The 26328-nt window shown below is 36.6% G+C and overlaps 1 protein-coding gene across 1 annotated transcript; it reads left to right on the forward strand.

Moving 5' to 3' along the window:
- The first annotated feature begins 3 nt into the window (after window positions 1–3).
- LOC139711801 (cholesterol 24-hydroxylase-like) lies at window positions 4–14233 on the forward strand. The gene is made up of 10 exons (XM_071623653.1): window positions 4–12; window positions 3686–3824; window positions 4547–4660; window positions 6950–7181; window positions 8753–8825; window positions 10694–10778; window positions 11842–11952; window positions 12184–12275; window positions 12833–12908; window positions 13630–14233. Exons 2-10 carry the CDS (start codon window positions 3693–3695, stop codon window positions 13765–13767), a joined length of 1053 nt encoding a protein of 350 aa, XP_071479754.1. The 5' UTR covers window positions 4–12; window positions 3686–3692; the 3' UTR covers window positions 13768–14233.
- The last annotated feature ends 12095 nt before the right edge of the window (window positions 14234–26328 follow it).

A 26328-nucleotide genomic window follows, 5' to 3' on the forward strand; every position in this document is an offset into this window, starting at 1 on the left:
ATTCCACAGACAGTAAGTCAAATGTCACTGACACTGACAGGGAAAACGACTGTGGAACTGGCAATTTTTGCTCTAAAACTTAAACATGCATAAAAACAGATGTGTGAAATAACACTACAATATTTAATGTGATTTCAGTTGGGTAACAACAAAATGCAAAGTATTTAATGGTGAAAGATTGATCACTGGAAGTACTACCATCTCAGTGCATACATGATCATAGTTGCTGCGTAATTTCTTTGAATCCATTATCGATAGTCAACAGATAGGGCAACAACGATACCCACTGATCTTCCCATGCTAGAGCAAAATGCATGCAGTTAGTTTTGTTGGAAAATATGATTTCCTAGAACATATTTGGTCGTAATGTTACTCTATACAGTGTACTTAACCACAACTACTGTATGGGGAGGGTACTTCAGGGGTGAAATTCATATTCTGTAAAAGTGGATATTTTCGTGCGACTAATTTTTTTGCGCTCGGCAGGGTTAGAAGAGTATCGCGTGTTTTTAATTCCGTGGAATGAAGACCAACTACTGGAACATATGGCAAGCAAAAATATTCGCGTGATTTTATTTTTGCGCTAGGTTCTGGTTGCGCGAAATACGCGAAAATTTCCACTTTTACAGTACATTCATTCCAAGCTATTTTACACTTCATATGTCAAAATACTCTAAATCAATTTATTATCTTGGCAAATTGCATCAGCCAGCCAATTCTCATGTAAGGGCCTTTTGATAAATTGCAAGTAAATTCCATATTGTGGAAAATGAATTTTGAGTCCCTCTGAGAATGTTATTTTAGCTTGAACTTTTTGTGTAGTTGGGACAAAAGTCATAATCATGGATATCTTCACTGAAGGGTTAATGGAGTTCTATCAATTCTGCCACATAAGTGTTCCATATGGCATTTATAATTAATCGAGTGACACCAGTCATATCTAACAATATGCCTAATAGATAGATAGATAGATGCATGATGAGAGAGAGAGAGAGAGAGAGAGAGAGAGGGAAAGAGAAGCAGCTTAGATTTTGATTGCTGTGCAATTAAGGGTCATATTTGAGTTCAATTTATTTCTTTTTTCTGTTAGAGCATGTATAGTAGGGGATATTTCTAAAACTTTCAAGCAAATGAGGCATGATTGAGGAACTAGTGGTAGGCGTGACTTCCTTACAAAATTTGCTCATTAATTATTTTTATCATGTGATTCATCGAGGAAGATCAGTTTTGAAACTCAAAAGATCATGTTGCATGTTGCCGTTAGAAAAAAGAGATACCTGACGAAGGAATAATAGACATGGGCAGTTTGGTACAATGCCATTTGCAGGCCCAAGTGATTGATGAGAACCTTGTCTAACAGATATTACATGTATGTACCTTAAGAAATGGAAGGGATGAGGAAAGTATGCACAATATTGGACAAAGATTTAAAGGCACATGATCCCGGTGGTTTAGTCAAATGCGTACGCAGGCGCATGGCGCAAGTTTCCTATAGAGACCTTCACTATCGACTCCTCTTTAGCACTTTACACTGTGATCCTTTTCCCCAAGTCTGAAGAAGTCCGATTCACTGTAGTCAGTGCTCCAATCACAGTTCGGCTCATGATTCGTCTGAGGGGGATGACAGCTTTAGCAAACTTCTTTTGAGATGTTGTAATAAGAAGCACATATGCACGCACCCTGGCATTACTACAGACTGTGTGATGCGCAGAGAAGACAACGAAGGCATTGTTACTTAGCAACACCTACGCGCTTTACTCTTGATAACAGTTCAACTTTGGCAATCTTCGTATCAAATGCTTACGGTGATCAGCAGTATCATCAACAGCACCCTCTACACTACCAGGACTATGCGCCTTTAAAGGTCTTGACTATTTAAATGCTAGCAACTTTTTGACACCCCAAATTTAACTTTCTTTCTCTCTACTTTGACTTAAAGTGTGTTTTACATATTTTATTTTTCCCTTGGAGGAGGAAAAAAAAGTATATGGAATTATATACAGAAGAATATATGCTCCTGCTGTCTTAAAGAATGTTGAAAAGAGATTGATGGTGTTGATATCGCTACAAACACAGAATCTAGAAAGAACTGTAAAATGAAAAAAAAAAGAGAAAAGGAAAAAGATGCATCACATCAGTGGTGATTTAAATAAAAGACAAGGAAACCAGAGAGCTATAAAAGTATAACTAATGTGACCCACACAGACATGTGAGGAGCCCTTATTGATGAATGAAGTGATACTGAAACTATTATTTAAGTACAGCTGTAAATGTGGTTGTGGTGTTTGCTCAGATTTCCTTTATTTTTTAGTAAGCTTGGTATTGTTTATTCTGTCTTGGTAACCGTATATTCAATGAATCATGTACATTGTAGGTTTGAAGATTTGTCATTGTGGCTATGAGCTTACCCTGCATCTACATATAACTTCCATGTGAAAAGTTGGTTTGCTTTCATTAATGGAGTTACTTTTGCTTTAACTCTTTACAACATGTGTGTGCCACGTTTGCACGACCGACTTGAGTTGATGGTGTGCCAAGTTCACATTTTGCTCACATACGCACACCCGCCCAAACCATCTGGTAAATCTCCAAATGCCACACTGCAATGAAAGCATCACTCGCAAACTACTTGTCCATTCCTGTCACATGTAGCTTGCATTATATGGTGATTGAATATCAAGCGGTGTTACCTATAGGACTTGGGATTAGATTCTATAAGTTTCTGTTACTGTTTTGTGTGCAAAAGTCATGCCTGGACAATAGTGTAGCTCCTGGTCATTTGATAGAGAAATAATGGTAGATTTGTCATGGAATTTGTACATCAAAGGTTAGCTTTACTCTTTCTCTACAACTGTGCCCATGACAATTCTAGTGTAACAAAAATCTATTCAAAATTTACACATAGATTTGAAAAACAAAATGTTTTCCCCAACTATGTTTACTTTGCAGTCTCAGAATAATGTGGCGCACAGGGGGTTTACACCATGGCGCATAGAGAGTTAAATGCTTTTATTCAATGTCGCTTCATCATCTTCAGGTCCAGTTTTCTGTGATAACAAGAAGGTCATGTGTTGTAGGCTCAAGCATGCAGTTTACTCAGGACCAAATTGACTTTATGACAGACTTATGAGTGTTTATGTTGCTATACCATAAATGTCATTAATTTTAGGCTCAATAATATTTACACGCTGAGCGCCACAAAAACAAATGTGTGTTCCTAAATTTCATGCTAGGTGATTTACTAAACATATGTTTTCTACCATTGCACACAAACACACACACACACAGATTAAAAAATTAAAAAAAATTGTTTTGACACTTCCCATACTTGAAAATGAATGTACAATTAATAAGTATGCATACCAATGTATTCACATCATGCTTGAATCACATAAGTACACATATTGAATGTGGAATACAGACACATGATCCCTTCAACAGAAAGATACACAGGCATACATGCGCACATAGTGAGCATTTGTCAGCTGAGGAAAGGCACAATTTAACCCATTCAAAAAGGCATATAGAAACTCACAAACATAATTTTGTGGGTTTATGAACTGTTGTGCTATCCAAAGGAAGCGTGAAATCTGCAAAAATTAATGTGCCATGAATATTTCTGCATCTGCAGTATGTGTGATCATGTACATAGATTTGTGTCCTTGCTCTGTTCTTGTGCTGCTAGGTACCTAATGGGTCTGATTGATGAATTCAACTCAAGCGCCGACAGCTTCATTCAGAATCTTATTCCTGTTGCTGATGGCCAGCAGGAAGTGTGCATGTTAGACAAGTTCAACAATGTCACTCTTGACATCATAGCAAGGGTAAGCATACCAAAATGATCGAAAACTTAGCAATACTTCAAAAAACAAACAAACAAACAAAGCACAAAGACTGCATTTAACTGTACATGAGATTAAGCTTTCTGCACAATATGTAGATGTGTTCGTGTAAATGTGTTTTTTATCTTACTGAAAGAGGTCAGGAAGTGCTCAGTTGAATTTAAGGTGTTTTTGGAGGCATTTTCTGATCTTTTTTTTTCAAAAGTAACAGACAGTTGTGTGTTCCCAATCCCTTCCCTTGAAAAGCTGTTAAAGCAAGCAATCATCCTATTGAAAAATTATGTTCTGCAGGTCATTTTTATTAATGTTGTTACAGAACTGTGCAGTGGTATCCACTGAATATTCCTTTATTTCTTGGTGTCAACCAATCAGACAGAGTCAGACTTACATGGGGAATATTACAAAAAATTATTTAAAGGACAGTTTTTGATAATGTGTGCTATCACATACTGAGTATAATCATGCCTGTGGCCTGTGTATATGATTGCAGGATATGTGTCTTATGTAAATGAGGTGTTGTTCATTTATTTTCTTCTTGTCGATACTGTTGTCTTTCATCATGCTGTATGAATATGCAATATATATATGCAACTTGTGTATATTTTCTATCTGAAGAGGGAAATAAAAACAAACAAACATCAGTGTTTTCAATATTGTCATCATCATCATTTTATCTTCTCCTGTTTTCATACTGCTATTCTCAGGTTGGCTTCTCCCTGAAGTTGGATGTGATCAATGATCCTGACTGCCCATTTCCAAAGGCTGCCGCCCTAGTTCTGAAGGGAATGATGGCAAACATTAGGAAACCCTGGCTTTGGGTAAGATCTTACGTAGGTGGTGGGGGGTAGGGGGGAACGGAGCAGAAATGAATTACTGCAGATTTGTGAGATAAAAAAGATTACATCAGCAGTACCAGTAAAAATGATTAGAGTGATAAAATGATACTATTACTACTACTTTATGGAAGAAGAAGACAAAAGAGGAGGGGGAAGAATAATTGGATGATAATGATGAAGAAGAAGGAGGAAAAAAAGTCAGAGAAGAAATGCACTCCATTTGAGTTGAGAAGCGAAGTATCTTAAAGGGGATGGCTAGTAACTGATCAGTGGGAATTATTCCGCCCCCCCCCCCCCCCCCCCCAAAAAAAAGATCTCGGCTATCGGTGGTGTGATCGTGATGAAATTTTGCATGTGTGAGATGAGACCCATGTCATAATTTACAAGATTGTGTCATAAGATTTTTTGAAACAATCGATTTCTAATTTTAATTCATTGATTATGCAAATTAAGCTCAAGATCATATTTTAGCCTAATTAAAAGCATTGAGAGCATTGATTTTTGTCCCCGCCGAACGAGTTCGAGCAGGGGACTATGAAACGGGCTCCGTACGTGTGTGTGTCCGTCCGTGTGTCCGTCCGTGTGTCCGTGTGTCCGTCCGTGTGTGCGTCCGTGTGTGATCAAAATGTTCAAAATGCTACTCCTTCGCAATTTCTAACCCGATTTTGATTCTGTTTGCTTTATATGATAGCACTACATGGGAGCTTTGAAATTTGTATACAGAATTTCAATTGTGACCTTTGACCTTGACCTTTGACCTATATTGTACATTTTGCTTCAAAATGCTACTCCTTCGCCATTTCTAACCCGATTTTGATTCCGTTTGCTTTATATGATGGCACTAGGTGAGGGCTTCAAAACTTCTACACAGAATTTTGACCTTTGACTTCTTTGACCTTTGACCTTGATTTTTGACCTATATTGTACATTTTGCTACAAAATGCTACTCCTTCGCCATTTGTAACCCGATTTCAATTCCGTTTGCTTTAAGTGATGGCACTAGGTGAGGGCTTCAAAACTTCTACACAGAATTTTGACCTTTGACTTCTTTGACCTTTGACCTTGATTTTTGACCTATATTGTACATTGCCTACAAAATGCTACTCCTTCGCCATTTCTAACCCGATTTCGATTCCGTTTGCTTTATGTGATGGCACTAGGTGAGGGCTTCAAAACTTCTACACAGAATTTTGACCTTTGACTTCTTTGACCTTTGACCGTGATTTTTGACCTATATTGTACATTTTGCTACAAAATGCTACTCCTTTGCCATTTGTAACCCGATTTCAATTCCGTTTGCTTTAAGTGATGGCACTAGGTGACGGCTTCAAAACTACTACACAGAATTTTTACCTTTGACTTCTTTGACCTTTGACCTTGATTTTTTTACCTATATTGTACATTGGCTACAAAATGCTACTCCTTCGCCATTTCTAACCCGATTTCGATTCCGTTTGCTTTATGTGATGGCACTAGGTGAGGGCTTCAAAACTTCTACATAGAATTTTGACCTTTGACTTCTTTGACCTTTCACCTTCATCTTTTTACCTATATTGTACATTTTGCTACTAAATGCTACTTCCGGCGGGGACATATATTACGCACCGCGTAATTTCTACTTTTCCTTGTTTATCTGTAAATCTGTTTTAGCATATTCAATAATTGTACATCACAAAAACTTCCAAAACTCATTTCAAGTCTCAGGTTTTTTATTGTTTTCAGAATTTCTTATATATTTCTTTGTTTTCAACTGTTTTTTTCTTTGTTTTTTCATTGGAAATTGTCACCGGCCACTTTTCTACCATAATTAGCATAAAATTAATCAATGGAAGTGATTAATTGTAAAAATAATCAGGTTTTTATAACTTTCATGACAGAGCCCTGTTTTCCGTAGGAAATGTACACAAAATCACAAAATTGTTTCCGTTTTGGGGCGACGTTCCGTTACAAAAATGGGCCATGGCTTCGCAAAAGTATGCACGGACATTGCAAATTTGGTCTCAAAAGTTGCGTGAGACTTGAACAAACAAAGTCAAGAAGCCTCGTGACGAGGCCTTCTCGCGTTACAGAATTATAGCGCGAAACGTCGAGGGGGAGGCAGATCCGCGGATGAGCCCCCAGTCCCGACTTGTCCGGATACCAGAGGTTCAACTGTACTTAGATTGCAGATGAAGAGAAAAGAAGTTGAAGTTTTAAATATAAAGTGAAAAAAATCATAGATTTCTTGAATATAGTATCTTCTCCACATCTCTCTCAATCTTTTTTTTTCAGATGTTACCCACAAAGGAAGCGGCAGACTTTCGAGGCGAAGTGAGAAAGGCGACTCATCTCATCCGAAACATTGGTCGAGACATCATCCTTGAGAGGATGGCAGCCCGTCGGAGGGGAGAAGACGTCCCCAAAGACATCCTGACTCACATCCTGAATGCTTCCGAGAACCTCAGCAGCCAGGAGTTTGGCATACAGGAAATGATTGATGAGTTTTTCACCTTCTTTGTGGCAGGTAGCCCAAGCTTTCCTTCATATATATGTATATATAATATATATATATATATATATATATATATATATATATTTTTTTTATTTATTTTTTTTTTTTTTTTGTCATGGTTGTAAAAAGTAAAAATCCAAATTCTGTAGGTGAACCTACAACTTGTTGTCTCGTCTGTCTGATGTTATTGATTACTTGCTGCGGTACACTACAGTGTACTACCAAGAACTATCGAGATGTTTGCACTTTTTGTTATGTCTCCTGAGACTGCAGCTACACGTACAGTCTCTAAAATGCTAGAAATTAGTTAGTTGACCTCTGCCAAGCCGCCATGATTAAAAATATCGCTATTTTGTAGGCAGTGTCTTCAGCACGAAAGAAGAGGTATAGGAACATTTACATCAAACATTTGGTAAAAATTGGATTATCCATTGTTGAGTTTTTGGAAGAAAAGTTTATTTTATATCCTTTATGACTGTTGCTCTTTGACTAATTGACCCCAAATTTAATTTTATTTTTTTCCCTTCATTAAGAACACATTCTGCAAGTTTGATGAAAATCTGATCTACTGTCTCTCTCTAACATTATTGGGAGATTAAGCTCATTTTATGTACTTTATGACCCCCTGTGACCTTTGAACTTTGACCTCATGACTATAAATTTAAATTTTTCTTTCTTACTTCATTATGAGCACAGTCTTCAAGTTTGGTGAAAATCTGATAGTCGCTTTCTGAATAATTGAGAGATTTTTAAAGCTTATTTGACGTCCTTTAGGACCCCTGTGACCTTTGGTCTTTGAAGTCATGACCCAAACATTTAATTTGCTTCTTTCTTTAATACATAATTATGACCACACCCTGCATGTTTAGTCAAAATCTGATCATCTGTTCTTGAGTTATCTTGTACACAAATAGACAGACAGACAAACCTACATAACAGAAAACATAACCTCCGCTGGCTGTAGGTTAATATGGATATGCTGTAGAAGGAATGTCTACGTCATCAGTGAAACTAAGGGTGCGTTCGAGCGCTCTCCTAAAGCAAACTGTACCGTACCGTACCCGTGCCAGAGGAGTGCTCTAACGTTCCTAAAGTTTACCGTACCGTACTCTACCGAGCCAAAAGTGGACCACTTCCCGATGTGCTCCAAAAGCGTACCAAAGCGTACCAAAAGTTCATTATAAAGCATAAGCGTATCACGTGCGTACAGTGTACGTCACAATGCAAAGACATCATTCTCTTACAGCTGTAAGTAGTTCAAGCGCCAGGGGACTGACATTCTTGCTACAAACAAGCATGACCTTTTCTAAAAATAACTCATGAGGTACGCTTTCTCCACAGAGAGCGCTTGAACACTCCAAAACTGGCACAGTTCTGTACGGTACGCTTTGGTTCGCTTTAGAGCGCTCGAACGCACCCCAATATAACCATGTCTTTGTAGTGAGGGCTTCCATTTAAATGTGTGTTTACGTTGTAAATCGCTTCTCAGTATGTCTATTACACCTATGGATGTATTATATTTTTGATGTCAATATTCTCCCCTTTTCCCCATTCTCTGTAATTCTTTGCATTGCTACACAAAGGTCAAGAAACAACCAGCAATCTACTATCTTTCACCATCCAGCAGTTGTGCAGATACCCAGATGTCTATGAGAAGTGAGTGTTGACGTTTTTTTTTTTTTTCAATGGCGAAGATATGCACAAGTTTCATGAAGGCATGTTTCATAATGACAACTCAGTGACTCACTATTGATTCACATCATTTTCATTTTTCATGTGTCTTTTTTTTCTATCTTGTTACTGCACAGTGAAAGGTCTTGTGTCTCTTCTAAAAATTTATTGTAATTCAAGTTGTCTCATATTGGTTGGTGCTTGGTTGGGCAGTACAGCTCAAAACTTGTAGATTTGTAGGGCATGTAGCTTTGCAAGTATTGTATGTCAAAAGTAACCTTTGATAAGGAGAGGTACATTAAAAGAGGCTTAGAAGCCTTTTGAAAGTTGTTTGGTGAGTCATGATTTCAGATGAAGAGGGCTCTGAGCTCATTCTTGAGTGGGTTTATGACAATGAGAAGTTATTGGCTGTAACAATGCCCAGGATGTAAACTACACTAGATATGGGAAACAGAACATTTGTATCAGTTTCATATGTAAGTGTATTCAAGTGTAAGTGTATTCAAGTGTAAGTGTATTCAAGTGTAAGTGTATCAGTTTCAAGTGTATTCAAGTGTAAGTGTATTCAAGTGTAAGTGTATCAGTTTCATATGTAAGTAGTATGTGTGACCATGCATCACAAAACCAGCTAAGCCACGAGCCCTGATTTTACATTCTGAGGACTCAAGAAAGGTGAAAAGGGTCAATCTAATCAACTTCGATTTTTTTTTAAAAATATTTTCTGGAAGAGCAACCCTTCTACTATATCATTCCAAAGTTTAGGATCATAACACAAATGGGAAATTGTGTTTTTAAGCAGGTTTTCTAGAACACTTTTTTTGGTAGAATAGTATGATTTGGTATCTCGTAGAGGTCCCTTTCAATTTCTCCAAAAAAAAAAAAAAACAAAAAAAAAACTTTTACACACTGTTCACTTTCAACTCTGATAACTTTTGAAAGGCGTATGCTACTGCTTTAAAAGTCAACAGGAGCGATGTATAGATTGTGTTGATAGAGCATGTGCAACTTCAACCTAATCTGTGAGCCCTTTGTTGCTGCTGCAGTGTTGTACATCCTGGGTTTTTTTTTGTCCCATTTATGGCTCAGCTAGCACAGCTTGGTAAGATTAAGTGCTTGAATAGACCCCTCGTGTATAACATTGTACTTCAGAGCTTCTTTTCTCAGCACATACTTTTGCAGAGTGTGCTTTCTTTCCAGTATTTAGATAAGGAAAGAGAGTCCGTGTGAATTGAGTTTATACATACCATTTAAAGCTTAAAGTCTGCTCTTTCATACTTTAACTAAAAATCCATATCTGGCAATTTTTATTGTTGGGTGTGTGATGCATATTCATATATGTCATGTGATGATCTCTATTCATATCTCATTTTCTGAAGCATGATTATGTTAGGCATTTATGTGCCATTATGCATCGAGAATATAAACTGCCCCACAATGTATTGGCCTTTGTGTGTGTTTTTTTTTCTTTCTTTCTTTTAGCACTTCAGATTAGTGGTCTACATTATATTTCATGAAAGCCATAGAGTAAGAAAAAATGTTTCATTGGTCATAGTGATGATAGTAGTAAAGATTTATAGTAAGACAAATCCATATAGTAAGAGGTACAGTGCAGGACCCTGATATGCTCAATCCTGAGATGCACCAAAACAACATTTTCTCATTGTTTTGGAAGTGCTAGATTAGATTTTTCATAAGATTGTGTTAAGCTCTTTATGCAGATGGTCACTGTGTACAGCTTCAAAGAGTGAAGTTTAATCCAAAGCCAGTGTAAGGCTATGTGAATATTAAAGAGTGATTACTCACCAAGATATTCTGTTTTCCTCTATTTGTTTTTTCTTCTTTCTTTTCCACAGAGTAAAACAGGAGTTAAATGAGAAGTTGGGGGACAAAACCTTTGTCTCTTATGAGGATATCATGAAGCTCGAATACCTTATGCTGGTGAGTGGGCCTTGGTATGTATGTCAATATCCGTTTGAATTACACAAGTGCTGTGCAGGTACTGTAGATGGTGGTTTACACTGTAATCATACACCATGCATGAGCTCAGTTGTCTGATTCCAAACTTCACTGTGGTGTTGGCAAGGTGAAATCCCTGGACCGCTGATAATCTTGTTACAAAATTAATCTTCTACTGTTGATCTTGTTCTCTTGGTTTCAACATGAGAATAACTTTTTTTGTGATTTGTGCCGGATTATTGGTTCTTTTTTAACAGAACCAGACATGATTCCTGTAGATGCACCATAGCAAAGACCCAGACTGTTGCTCGTACCGTGCTCGGTGTAAACGCGCCCTTACTCCAAGTCTTACTCCTAGGCCAAGTCAAGGTCAACTATCAATTGGCATGGGCACACTACATGAAACTATGTGGTGTAGTTTTACTGCACAGTATTTTGCTTGCATAGTTTTGGCTATGTGACCTCAAACTTATTGAGAAGTTAACAGCAAAACTCCCTGCCAAACTTCCTACATGGACTTTGGAAGTTTCTCACTTCTCGCAAAACTACGCATAGTTGTGTACAGTGTGACTGGCCACGGCTGAAACTTCGAGAAGTTTGTTATGCCATAATAAATCCATTCATGTTGTTTACACACACTGTACATTCTTGATTAATTTCTACACTGTTCATGTTTGCATTTGTTTTTTTTTTCGTCAGAGCTCGAAACTACAAGTAGTTTTATATGACAAACTATCCATAGTTTTGTCTAGTGTGACTGTGTGCTTAAACTTTTGGAAATTATCAGTAAGCAAACTACATATAGTTTCGCGTAATGTGACCACTGCTACTGATATGAATTGAAATCCAATTAATCATCATTACAAGTAGTTGTTGATGATGTAAAAGTTTAGTAGTACTTAGAAGTAACAGCAGCAGCACTTCTTGTTTCACTGTGGAACTATGAAATAGTATAACATTTCCGCATTTCAGTAGCACATACAAAATACTTCTGTCACCTTTCTATTCTCTCTCCCCCCCCCCCAATTCTAATCAATGTTTGCAGGTTCTGAAAGAAACAATGAGGCTGTATCCACCAGTTCAAGGGACAGCCCGTGTATTGGGTTTTGATGTCCAATACGAACAGTATCATCTGCCCAAAGGAACTCATGTTCTGGTAAATACTGAATGAAATTGTTATCGAAACATAATGGCATTATAAGCAAAAGTAGTTTTTCTCAAACACACATGTTAGTAATTTGCACTACTTGCAAGAGAGTGAGAAGTGTTCATCACTTGAAAATGTCTACTTTTTCTGTATTTTTGAAGGTGTATGCCTGTCTTCTCTCATACATACATGATTCCGTTGAGAACTGAATAAGATTACAAGTGTATGTTCCCATTACAGGCTAGCACCCTGGCCATGGGTATGATGGATTGCTACTTTGACAACCCTGAAGAATTTCGTCCGGAGCGCTTCCGGCGCGACGAGGAGGATCAGTGAGTCTTTTTTTTTTCTTTTTGCTCTAGATAGAAAGGTATTTATCACTTTGGTAGATATTTCATGTTTTCTTTGTTTTTATATGAAAGCATGATAGTGCATGATAGTCAAGTTGATTATGCACATTCAGTCAAACTCCTGATAACCAGGGTCAAGAACCTTAACCCTAACTAGGCCAGGCTATTTTGGTAGATGATAGAAGCCCGTTGATCTCTGCCGTCGACTGCGCGATCTCAACGAAAATTAGCACAAACATTGCTTGTGATGTAATCTAAAAAACTGTTCGAAGTTGATTTTTCAAAAAATTATCATTCATGCTAAATTATGCATATGCAAATGATTAGGTAAAAATACTGTTCCACCTATCCCCCCCCCCCCCCATTAAACAAACAAAAAGAAAAATCTGTTTTCAACCTTCATAATGCTGCAATTCTATTTTTTTTCTTTTTTACAAGGTTGGCATCCCTGGTTGTTAAGTGTCAAACTAAATATTTGTAGCTCCTCAGTCTACTAGACTTCATCCTGATCCATCTTTTATCATACGTTTTACCAACAGACGAATGAAGTCCCTGTATGCCTACTTTCCCTTCTCGCTGGGTCATCGGTCATGCATCGGTCAACACTTTGCCTTGGTATGACCATTTTCATTCTTTTCTTTGTCTTTTTTTATGCCTTTGCCATGAACTGGTGCTGGAGGCATTATGTTTTCGGGTTGTCCGTCCGTTTGTACGTATGTCCGTACGTCTGTACGTGCGTCCGTACATACGTCCGTGCGCATTCGTTTACGCGATAACTTGAGTAATGTTGACTGGAATTTTACCAAACTTGATCCAGGTATAAAGTATGATAGGGCAATTACTTTAGTAGATTTTGTGTGAAATCGGCTAGAGGCCAAGGTCAAAGGTCAAGGTCAAATCATGAAATTATGTCTGTTTGCGCAATAACTCAAGACTGGATCAAGCAAATTTCACCAAACTGTGTCCGAGGATGATGTATGATGGGACAATTACTTGATTAGCGTTTGAGTGAAATTGGACAGAGGTCAAAGGTCAAAGATCAAGGTCAAATCCTAAAATTTATTTGTTAACGTGATAACTCAAAACTGGACAAAAAAAGTGTGGTTTTACAATATTTTTTGTTCCTACGGTCATTCAAAGGCTATGATTTCTGCTTGCCCTGGTTGCTTAATGCTCACGAGGATTTATTGCCTGTAATCAGTATCTTAGTTGTGTTGAGGTTCTGTGTCTAATGGGAGCTGCTTTTTTTCCCCTATTTTTTGAGCTAAATCATCATTGATTGAGGTTGAGAGGTCTGTGGAGTTAAGTGATTGACTACCTCTTCTAATCCCCTTAGATCCAGTCCCGTGTGATTCTGGCCAAGCTGTTGCGGAGTTTGCACTTCAAAATGGTTCCGGGTCAAAGATTCACCATGAATGCGGACATCACAAGCAAACCTATGGATAAGTGTCTCGCATACATTAGTCAGCTGTGATGTTGTCATTGGGCACCTTGTGAGAAAATCAAACCTCTGTCGAGTGTCCTTGCATTTCACTAAAGTCATTTGAATAATGTCTCTACTGAAAGGCCTCAAAGGCAATATATTTTTTTGTTCCATGTCTGTCTTTTTGTCTCAGATCTTGTTTCTCCAGTTTAAAAACGAAATCTGTGGATGTTCGTGATGCTCATGTACAGTATGCTACTGAAGGTAATTTTGAGCTAAATCCCTCAGTCAAATGTGAATGGTCATAGTAGCTTCTTTCTCCCCTCATGGGATCTCCTAAGAAGAAAAAGAAGAAAAAGTTTCAGTTTTATTTTTATAACTGTACTTCCTAAAGTTTTCACCAGGCTATCTCTAATCTCTGCAGTCTTTGTAAAATATTAAACATGAGCAACTCAAATCTGTGCAATCACATTGAAATATTGAACAACTCAGTGAAATCCCAATGAAATGTAGTTGTCTTGATCAAAAACGGTGAAGTGAAAGAAGCAGTCTGCTGACACTTTTGAATCATGATGGATTCTGAATATAATGGCAGCACCAATCAAATATTGGTGCTTCAACTAATGTTGTGTCCCACACCCATTGGAAAAAAAAAAAAAAGTTTACGGGGACATATTTTACACAAAGAAGACATGTATTATGAATAGTCCATAGGACACCAAGCTGCATTTTCTACTGACTTTCAGCCAGTCGCCATTTGTCATTTAAAGTGTACTTGTGTAATTCAATCTTGATTCACTTTTCTCTTATTTCTTGCCTTTAAAACAATTTCATTCAGAAAACGAATAGATTACTTATGTAATATGTAACAGAGTGCCTGCATAATACTCTTACTTTTGGCTTTATTTTGACTTTCTCCTTTGCTATTCTTTTGTGCAAAGCCTGTGATAACCTTGATAATGTAAGCGTGAGTTATGTGAAGTTTGATATTGAATGTTGATCATGTGAATATGTAACAACCTAAAACAACCAACAGAATTTACAATGAAAACAAAATTACAGAAGTTTGCTACAGACTGTATTCTGTATAAGCAACTACCAAATCAAACTCAAGTCTGTTGTTGCACTAATAATTGTTTCCTTTATTGAGTTTTTAGATCAGGAACTTGATTGGGACATAGATGTTTTTGGTTTTGTTTTACTTGCAGGAATCTCATCTGTACAAATGATATCTGTTGTGTGTAATGAGATAACGGGAAAAGAAAGCAAAGCTTTGCTATTTTTGTAATGCTTGTGGCTTCCAGAATGCAGCATTGTGGTAAATTTTCATGATATTATACTCTTTGTTACATTAAAGTGATACTTTTGTATGTCTCTCTCTCTGTTGCATAAAAATCAAACCTGTGCATAATGCAGTCCACCAAAGTAGGTGTACCGGCAGCATGTTAAGTCTGATAGTGTAGGATCATGATCAGACATGACCTTCTTGTAGAGGGCTTAACTGATACAGTACTCTCCGGTCATTTCAGTTTTTCAGTCCCATGGACCTCTTTGTACTGCATTTTTGCAATGCATAAAAATTGTCTGTGCACAACTCAGGATGATGCCTGAGGCCTTTTTTTTAAAGGCTCACCTGAGCCAAAGGCTCAATCATTCATTGTTGAGTGTCTATCATGCGTTGTACATCATGTTTCATGCATCATCTGTCGTGTGTAAACTTACATTTTCATCTTCCTCTCGAAAAACCCATGATGGATTTTCACCAAACTCGGCAGGTAGCATCCCCTTTCCATCCCCCCCAAAAGTAATCCATATTTAAAAATCTTCTTCTCTAGAACCAGAAGTACTTGAGCTGAATTAATGCTATGACTAGGTACGTTGTTGAGTGTTGTTCAATTTTCTTCATGGCATATCCATGGGTACTCCCTGTGTTGCCCAGTGGGGGTCTAAATTCTTCTCGAAAATGTGTGGTCAGATTTTCACCGAACTTGGCAGCTGTTATCACTAGGGTGATAGAATCTGAATTTGTACAAATGGGCATCATTTCCCGCCTGGGGACCCCCTTGAACATAATTATCTGGGATGGGGGGGGGGGGGGGGGGGGGGAGGTAGTGGGGAGGCCGGCAAACCCCCCAAATTAATGAATCTTCACAAATCCGTTCTCTCAAATTTAGTAAGTTTGATAGGTGACTGTAGTTTCAAGTTTGTCCATGGCAGATTGGGGGAAGGGTTGGGGGTACCATATTGGGACAATTTTTTTTTTTTTAATTTTCATCTTCTTGAAAAGGCAAGGTCAGATTTTTTACCAAACTTGGCAGGCATTATCACTAAGGTGACAATATATATGTATTTCATACAAGGACCCCAGAACCCCCTTGTAAGTGAAAAAAAAAAAAGAAAACTAAAAAACTTAAAACTAGAAACACTCTAAGTAAGGACATTGGCGTATATACCTTCAAGGATATTTATGGTAGACCCAGGGAACAAGCGAATTGAGGCCTTATTTTTACTTTTTATTCTTGAAAACACATGATCAAATTTGTCACCAAACTTGGCAGGCTCTATCACTTGGGTGACAATATATATATTTCACTCAAGGATCCCAGAACCTCCTTACTAGAGAATCTTTAAAAAATGAGAGAAAAATCTCCAGGAATATTCAAAGTAAATACATGGGGGGGGGGGGGGGGGGGGGGCGGTGTACTTTCAATGTTGTTATATGGTAGACACAGGGGTCAGGCGAGGATTAAAATGGGGGCAAGTTTTTACGATTTGATCTATTTTGAAAATTGCATTGTCAAATCGTCTAAATACAGTGTATTTAGCAGGTATTTTTACTAGTATGATAGAATATACAAATGGACATCATGCCCCCGGTTTGCTATGTTCGCAGGTAGTAATCTCCAAGAATGTTTTGAAGGTGAACTTGTTATAACCGAGTGAGTACGAGACCGCTAGGTCTCTTGTTTTCTATTTTCTGACGTAGCAACACATACTGTAATATTAATTTCACATGCAATCTGCTTTGATAATCAAATAATATGCAATAGTTTTCAAGTGTTCTGATTGTTTATGATCAGGTTTGATGGCTTGCAGTGATCAGAGAAATGATGACTGTAAAAGTGGATATTTTCGCGTGACTAATTTTTCGCATTTGGCCGGGTAAGAAGAGTTTTGCGTGTTTTTAATGCGGCAGAATCAGGACATCAACTACTGGAACATATGGCACACAAAAATATTCATATGCTTTTATTTTTCGCATTAACTTCTGGTTGCGCTAAATGCTCGAAAATTTCAACACCGCGAAAATGTTTGTAGTATAGTATCATATCAGTATGGTTTTGTGTATTAAAAGGCAATATGTTTTAAAATATGCTTATGTGAAGAATGAAATTCCCATATACCCAACTGTGGGTCCTTCATTCTGCAGCTATGAACACCATATGAAGTCAAGTATGAGGTGCTAAACTGAGCTCGAGGTCCGGACCTGAGTGGACATGGGGTGCAAAGTTTTTCTTGACTGTATCACTAATGGTATGGTATCATTGAAAGTTGATTTCTTTGAAATATTATTGCTATTAAGTGAACTCCGATTATGCATTGAGATATCTATGAACATTAAGCTGATTTACTTGAAATATTATTGTTATTAAGTGAACTCAGATAATTCTTTGAGATATTTATGGAGATTATGTTTTATTTTTCTGTGTTTCTCTTTGTTTTGTGTGGTTCAGGTTTGTTTAGTGTCTCACGAGACTTGCTGGGCAGAGAGTGGGTACAGCAAACAAACCTACTGGTTCATGCTTAATGGATTAAAACAATGGCCATTGCTGTATCAGTGGCAAAATGTGTCTGTTATTCAAACATGCTCTCTCTTTTTTCTTTTTTACTTGTTCAATCACTTATAACAGGCAACTCCCGTTAAAATGATGTCCTTGTTAATGGCAGTTTTCTTTCATTATATTAAAATGTTATAGCTGAACAAAAGAGCTTATAAAGATTGATATATAATATATTTGGACTTGAATTTTTACTTTGTTATAATGAGAGGTTTGTTATGATGTGTTCATTATAACATGAGTGCACTGCAATATTTGTTTTCATACATTGACCCTGAATAGACATTGGAGATTAAATTTGCTTTAATAGGTCACATGGTTGCCACAGGTAATGTACACAAGACCAACCCAAAGAGCATGTGGACAGTGGAAGTATGATAGATGATTACCATGGGAGAAATAGACATACGGGTTATTAGTGTAGTAAAACCAAAGATGTTAAGGCAGAGTTATGCTGTGACAAGTTGTCATCTATTTATTTAAAGGTTGCAGATAAATGATAAGGTCACTCATGGTACAATCAAACCTGTTGCAGCACTCTCAAGCATTTTATGTGTCAGATAAAGAATGTATCAAAGACCCTGTGTGTAGTAAGTGTGTATATCCAGTGTGATGGCCAGACCGATACATGTCTTAAGTTTTCATTGTGTGCAGTGGCTTTCTATACCCTGTTGAGTCTTATCAAACAGAGTGCAAATTTACCTTTTCATTTTCCTTTCTGCATGCATAGATGTTTGTGACATTTACATGGTGTATTTGTCTTTTTTGGCATATCAGAATTGTTAATGAAGGTTGAAGAAAATGATATGTTCCCTTTTTTTTTTTCATCTGTATCATATTGGACACTTCGGACAGTGTTTTCTCCCCCTACTTTGCTGTGTCTGTGTTTTCTGCATGCTCAAATTTTCTTCACATTCTCCTCATTCATCTCATTTTTCCTTGTAGTTATATGCAAGGGCCTCCATTTCACATTCATAGATGGCCCAAAGTGTCTTTCTACACCTTTGCTCAAATTCAGAAAATTATTTTCATTGTAGTATACATGTATATATCAATATATTTTTGAAGGTTTCTATTATAGCTGTACAACTACCTGTATGGCAGTCTCTTTTATTGGTGCTGTCATATTTATGCCCACAAATTCATTACAACTCAACATGCACCTTGCATCAAGGCTGTTTGGATAGCCTGTAAGTAGTATATTGTGAGCCACCGATACAGAAAGAAAATCACGTATTTACTGTTTATATGATAAATAGATGAAGTTGTTGCCTCACAAATGTGTCTTATGCTGCTTATGGAATATATGTAGTAATTGCAAATGCACTTTTCAATTAATATTGTACACAGAAAAGCTGCAAAAATTGTCAACATGTAGGTTACATGAACGATATTTAGACATCTTGATTTCTTGCTATCTTGTCAATGCTAAAGAAACAATGAAAAGGCCCAATGAATGTGATGATAATAAAGGCCCATTAAAGGCAACTGACAATATTTGGATCAATGTATGCGTGTATGTACTGTGTGTGCATATCTGGAAACATCACTTGGTGTATGTTGAGAAGGTCTTTCGGCATTTGGCGGTGTGTATAATTCCTTTAATATGCAAATCATAATAGTTGCGTGATCAAAAGGCACAAAGCGTAGCACATAATTGTGGATGGGATACTACACAAATTTCTTATGATATTCGTTTTGTTTTTATTTGTTTTATTGCAGACTTGTAATTTCACCAGTCATTTACAGCATAATGGACTTTCATCTAGTCATAGGCCCATTGAGTAGGGCCTACCTTTACAAGATTACATGATTCCAGATATCACACTTGATTATTGTCTGTTTCCTATTGTTTTGTTGACATCTGCTGCATCAGAAAATCTATGTAGCCATGAATATCAATAAATTCAGCATTGTTAGTCATATCTCAGAGACCCAGCAAATCGGTATTGTGAATCCCTAAGTCTTCTTCCAGTTAATTTGACGGATTTTTTATGCCTCTGCCACGAAGTGGTGCCGGAGGCATTATGTTTTCGGGTTGTCCGTCCTTCTGTCCGTCCGTAATCAATTTTGTGGACAGCGTAACTAAAAAACTGTTTGAGGTATCCTAATAAAACTTGGCAGGTATATGTATAAGGGGGTGAAGTTGTGCCTATCAACTTTTGGGTGCAGATGCTCAAGGTCAAAGGTCAAAGTCAAATGCTCAAAATGTTACTTTTTTCCCCTTATCTATGCAATGACTGAAGATATTTTCTTGAAACTTAGTGTATACATGTACTACTACCAAACGAAGATTCTGTGGTGAAAGTTTTGGGTGATGAGGTCAAAGCTTAAGGCTCAAGTGAAAATGTTTAAATTTCCCATTTGTTCTCCATATCAAATGAAAATGTTAAAGTCTCACTTTTTCTTCATATCTCGGAAATCGTTCAAGGTATCTTCAGGGATCATAATGCATGTACATGTAATGACTGGCAGTGATTATGTAAGGACTTTAGGATGATTTGTCAAAGGTCGGGGTAAAAGGTCAAGGTCAACTCTTCAAAATTTCACTTTTTCCCTCATATTTATGCAATGCCTGCAGGATTTTTTTTTTTTGAACTTGGTGTATACATGTATTACGATATAGAGATCCTCTGGGAAGTTTTTTTTTTTTTTTTTTTTTTTTTGGCAGAAAGGTCAAAAGGTCGAAGATCAAGTGAAAGTGCTGAATTTTTTTTTGTGACAAATATGTCATTTTAATATTTTGCCAATTATATGTGAAACTGTTTCCACACATTGTCAAGATTTACTATAGACCTATTAGCGACATTGCTAATTTTTTTTTTTTTTCACCGTTAGATGGAACCGTTACATTTCCTCCAGTAATTAGAACTGTAAAATCTTGACCAGCTCGAAAACGACTCACACACACCAGCCTGAAATGTTTAGGCACAACTTAAAATTTGCGTTGGCCTACAAAACACATATTACAGTCCAGCAGACTGTCTATATAGATGCTGAAATACATAGTAGCTACAATCATGTGACCGTAAAGAATAATCTTCTTTGACATTGTTCTTTAGAAGGATTGGACGATTTTGTAGCTTTCACATGGGGAACTTTTGACATCTTCCTGGCGAGTTTCAGGAATCAACTATTATGCAACTCAACCTCTTGGCCTGCAAGAAAGCATATGGATAAGAGGAAGATAGATAGATATGATAAAAGAGAAAGAGAGAGAGAGAGAGAGAGAGAGAGAGAGAGATAGTAGAGGGAGAGGGAGAAGGATAGATATTTAGAGAGAGAAAGGAATGACACTCCAAATTAACGTTATACAACCTTTCGGCTATTTTACTGATTATATATCCGCTGTCTATAGATCAATCAGCATCTGTCAGTCTGTCAGTCTTTCTATGTATCTATATCTATGTATCTATGTATCTATCTATCTATCTATCTATCTATCTATCTATCCATCCATCTGTCCATCCATTCATCTATCTATCTATCTATCCATCTATCTATCTATCTATCTATCTATCTATCTATCTATCTATCTATCTATCTATCTATCTACGTACATCCATCCAAGTCTTGATACTGACTTTTTCTTTTGATGGCGCGACAATGAAATTTGGTGGCCCGATCAGGCCACCAAAACATACCTTTTCTTGAAAAGTGGTTGCCCCGGGGCCACCGCGGGCCACCGCTAATGTCGAGCCTTGCCATCTATCTGTCTGTCTTAACGTATTTGCGACACATCAAATACCACTGTTCATTGAATGGACGTTGAAGGATGAAAAGATGAGATCACTTCAAATGCCAGATATGACAGGCTAAGACGGTACTGGGCTTTATACCGGAAGAGACAGAAAGAACTTGAGAGAATCAAAACATCTTTCCAATCGTTTACCTGTAAATAAACAACATAACAAACAAATTAAAGTGTATCTTTGCCTAAAAAATCATTTTTGATATGTGAAAGAGACACATTTCAGTATTCCATTGCACCAACTTTCAGAGAAAAGGGGTCATTAATTAGTGAAATAATGCATCTGAAAGTTTCTAAACACAATGGGTCTGGGAGGCAAGACTACAGCAAACCCTATTGTTTGCAGTGGGTTACGGAACCACAGCGGTTCCTGAATCTCCCAGACAAAGTGTGTTGGGAAACTTTGAGATGCATTATTTCACTAATTAGTGACCCATTTTCTCTGAAAGTTGGTGCAATGGATTACTGAAATGTGTCTCTTTCACATATCCAAAATAATTTTTTGGCCAAAGATACACTTTAAGCCATACACCTTTCATAAGGTTTGTAATTCCGAAAACTTTTAAAATCTTCTGGTGACAAAAAGCGATGTTTTGATAAAAACAAAATGGTAGGGTATTACGCAAAGAGAGAGAGAGAGAGACACACACACAACACACGCACACCTACACATGTGCACATTTATTGGCGAACTGGAATACAATCGTATTGATTATTGATAAAAGAAGAATTTTCTCCCTCCTCTATGCTCATTTACATCATCATCATGAGCCGTGTATAATAACGTAGAAACAAGTATCATACATGTCATACGATGCCACTCAAAGGTACAGAAAAAAAATCACACATGCATGCTCTTATCCCCTTTGAAAGACTAATGCGCAAGCTCCCTGGTCATAACTGGTCAGCCCGTTACGACCCACATAACTACTCCACAGAAGCAGTGATCCCCACCACCTCCCTTCCTTCCCACCCCTTTTCACCGTAGATTTTTTTTTTGGTTTTGTTTTTTAAGTGACAAACATAATTTCGTTTTCGGATTAACAAACCTTCTGAATAACGAAACCTCGGAATAGCGAATCTTATTTCATTTTCCGATCACTGAACCTTCCGAGTAACAAATCTTCCGAATAACGCCACAAATGTTCAGATTAACGAACCCTATTCATTACCATAGGAATGAACATCTAGGAGGTTTTGTGTTCCGGAATAAGGAACCTTCGGAATAACGAACCTTATTTCATTTTCTGCTTTAAGTAACACCTTAATAACGAACATCACCCAGGCACCATGCCTTATATGGTCACACAAATTTGTAAGAACATGCACGATGAATTTCACACACACGGCTAGACAAGCAATGTCCTGGATCTTATGTAGATCATGTCAACACAAACGATGTGGCTAGATATGCATACAGTTTACAAAAATCACACATGCATTGATCTTCGTAGTGTCATCTGCCTCTAGTTGTCTTTTTAATTTTACCATACTGATTGGCCCTTTACAATGTATCTTGTGTTATGACAACAGAACAAGAAAATTAAATGTCTAAATGCTTTGCATTTTTGTAATAATCTAAATGTTCGCAATTTCTGCAGGATTTCTATATCACTAAAAAAATCTTGTATAATATTTGCAGTTACTACATCCCATAGCGATCAAAACACAAACTAAAAAGGCAACCAATTCTATCTTCTTATATATATATATATATATATATATATATATAAACGTAAATATACTTTCGTATACATGTGTTTTTATCAATGTCACACAATTTACTATTTATGTTTACAGCCATGATGTAAGATGCATATGATTTATAATGAGTTTGTGTATAATAGATATGACATCACCACTTAGAGACAGCCACATGTACATATTGTTTAAATAGCCAGACAACAACATGTCAATAGAAACCTTCAAAGTTATATCCCCAATTCTGCACGTGCAGTTTTAGATATTATGTACGAAGATTTGCTGACATTGATGGGAAACTTCAATTGTCATTCAGTTATCATGGGTGATAGAAATGTTGATATTTATAGAAAACCCTTCCCTCCACATAAAAGGAAATATAATCGGGTAAATAACATTTACGGATTTTGTCATCTTAATAGTATACAAAATGCATCACAGTTACTAAAGAGACAGCGACTGTTATTGATCACAAGCGGACAAATAACTCGGCTGTTGTCGAATGATGCGTGAGTGACCATTTTATTAATTTTCTGATCTGAAAAACAAACAGTTAAACCATCCATTACCACACTTATGTAACCTTTAAAAAGTCTAAGAATATTGACCGGAATACACTTCGCCAAGATCTCGTTGAGCAAGATTAGAATGAAATTGAAACCTGATGATTTTTTATTTTTGTTTTAAAGAAAGAAAGAAAAGAGAGAGAGAGAGAAAGATTGGGCCCTATGCATGTACGAATAATTTGCCCCAGATGATGATACATGACACAAAAATAATCTATAATCACACAAATCGATTCAGTTTAATACATTTTCCACATGTGCACTCTATGCCTATATAATATAATCACACAAATGTATTCAGTCTGACATATTTTAATACGTTTTCCACATGTGCGCTCTATGCCTTCATAACCTATAATTCATGGTAAGTGGTACCCTGCATGAAAAAAGAGTTTTTAAAGAGTCTTTAAAATAATCCGTTTTGATTGTATTTTTTTTTATGAACAAGGGACAATTAATGACATAAGGTGTATGAAAAGATGTGTACTACCCGTGTATCTTACAGCGACTAAACTGTTGTCTGAGATAACGTGGCTTATCTCATTGATTATCCTACATAGTGTACAAATATATGTAACTCTGGTATGCTGAACTCTTTGATGTATTGATTGCCATTGCAATTTTGAGAGCATTTGCTTGTGCGACGTTAATATACCTACTTAAGAACAATTCTCGCATTTTTTACCTTTATCCGAATGGAAATGTGCACTTCTACCCCAAACAGATACAATGATCTATTTGTAGCAATATCAAACTACATTGTATCATATAACAAATGTCTTATACTCTCAGACAAATAATGCTTAATTCTACTAATATATCTAATTATCCGTATAATACTGCATTAATATGATTACCCCATCTAAGATTACTGCAAAATTTGTATCAATAATCACACCTAAATATTCAAATGAATCAACATATTTAATACCAATACGTTTCTAAACACAATATACAACTTATTTTTTTTTATTCTCCCTTTCGATCCATTTGACTAATCTTTTTTAGTATTCATAATTCTTCGCCAACTATTGACCAATAAATTTAGTATACCTCGCAAATGTTGACTAAATTCCTACACATTTTTCGAACGAACAAACACTGCAGTGTCGTCTGCATACAAACACATTCTCGAATCATTTTCTAAATCAACTGTACAAACTGTTCCACGTCTGTTTAGAATCGTAGCTGCAAGAGTGAAATTCACCAAAATGATATTGCGACTTCAACTTCTTATTCTATACTCTTATTCTTATATTTTTTCGAGTATCATCAAATTTTCTTATCAAAAATATCTTTCTCTAACCAATTCAATACATGCATTATTCATCCACGACCAATTTTTATTGTTTTCTCATTAATATCCTACGGGCATGCTTATCACATGATTTAAAAAAGAGATTCCTCGAAAATTTTCCAAAGGTGATTTACATCGTGTTGCCGATATGTGAACCACGACAGCTTATTGACGTCTGATATAAAGTGATCTCTGTCGAACTTTTTAAACTAACGAAATATACAACTCTGAGAAATAACAATGGGGTACTTTAATGTTCAAATCAGCATGAAAGACGAGTGATCACTCAGTCCCATTGAAATAACCCCTGAGTTTACATTACTAATTCCATGTGGTACCAGAATAAAGTCAATTCATTTACGACTGCAATCAGTAATTCTTTTGGGCTTGTCAACAATCTGTTGCAATTAAAATAATGTAGGCCCTAAGTACATAGATTGTGAATCTTGTCTGACATTGCTTTCTGACTTGACATGTTGATATTAAGATCGCCAAGTATTTCAACATATGCGTGTTTCTAGCTCGTCATAAAAACTGAGCTGTACTGTTTGGTGGTTGATGTACCACTCTAACACACCATAATCACATGGCTTATAGGAATGTATTAGTATGGTTCAATAAGATTAAGAAAGATAATGATGTGATTATTTGTGGAGGAGATTGGAATACACCGCAAAACCCTCAAATAGATACTAGGGGCGTTTCTCAAAAACGCAAGCTTTTACAACCCTTTCAAAAATTTATTCAAGTAAACAAATTAATAGATGTCTGGAGAAAGATGTATCCCAACAAAAAACAATTTACCTGGCGTCAAGTTTCTTTAGGTATTTATTCTCGCCTTGATTATTGGCTGGTGTCTTCTTCTATATGTGATTTTGTGCTTAGTACGGATATTCGTCCAGCACTCAAATGCGATCACAACGCTGTATCGCTCAAGTTGAGGGTCTCAAGCACCCCTCGGGGTAAAGGTTATTGGAAAATGAATAATGCTTTGTTATTAAATGAAGAGTTTAAATATCATATTAAGAATGTGATTAAGAAAGTTAATATGGAGTGTTATAATGAAAATTCACAATTGAGATGGGAAATAATTAAAATTAAAGTTAGAGAATTGACAATTAAATATTCAAAATGTAAACAAAATTTGTTGAATGAGAGAATTAAACAGTTGCAACAGAAATTTTCAGATTTAAGTGAAATGGTAGATAACAATGGAAAAAGTGAAGATATTCAAGAAATGAAAAATGTTCAGAAAGAATTAGATGAGATATATTCGCACAAATGTAGAGGTGCATATGTAAGATCAAGAGAAAAGTAGATGGAGTTTGGCGAAAAGTCAACCAAATATTTTTTAAAGCGAGAAAAAATGAATGGAGTTAAAAAAGAAATTGATTGTGTTATTGAAGATGGTAAAAAAATATTTTGTCAAAGTGAAATTTTGAAAAGTATGGTGAAGTA

This window comes from Diadema antillarum, unplaced genomic scaffold (genome assembly GCF_040938485.1).
Source record: "Diadema antillarum isolate AM-2024a unplaced genomic scaffold, OU_Dant_1.0 seq00001704_RagTag, whole genome shotgun sequence".
Lineage (NCBI taxonomy): Eukaryota > Metazoa > Echinodermata > Echinoidea > Diadematoida > Diadematidae > Diadema > Diadema antillarum.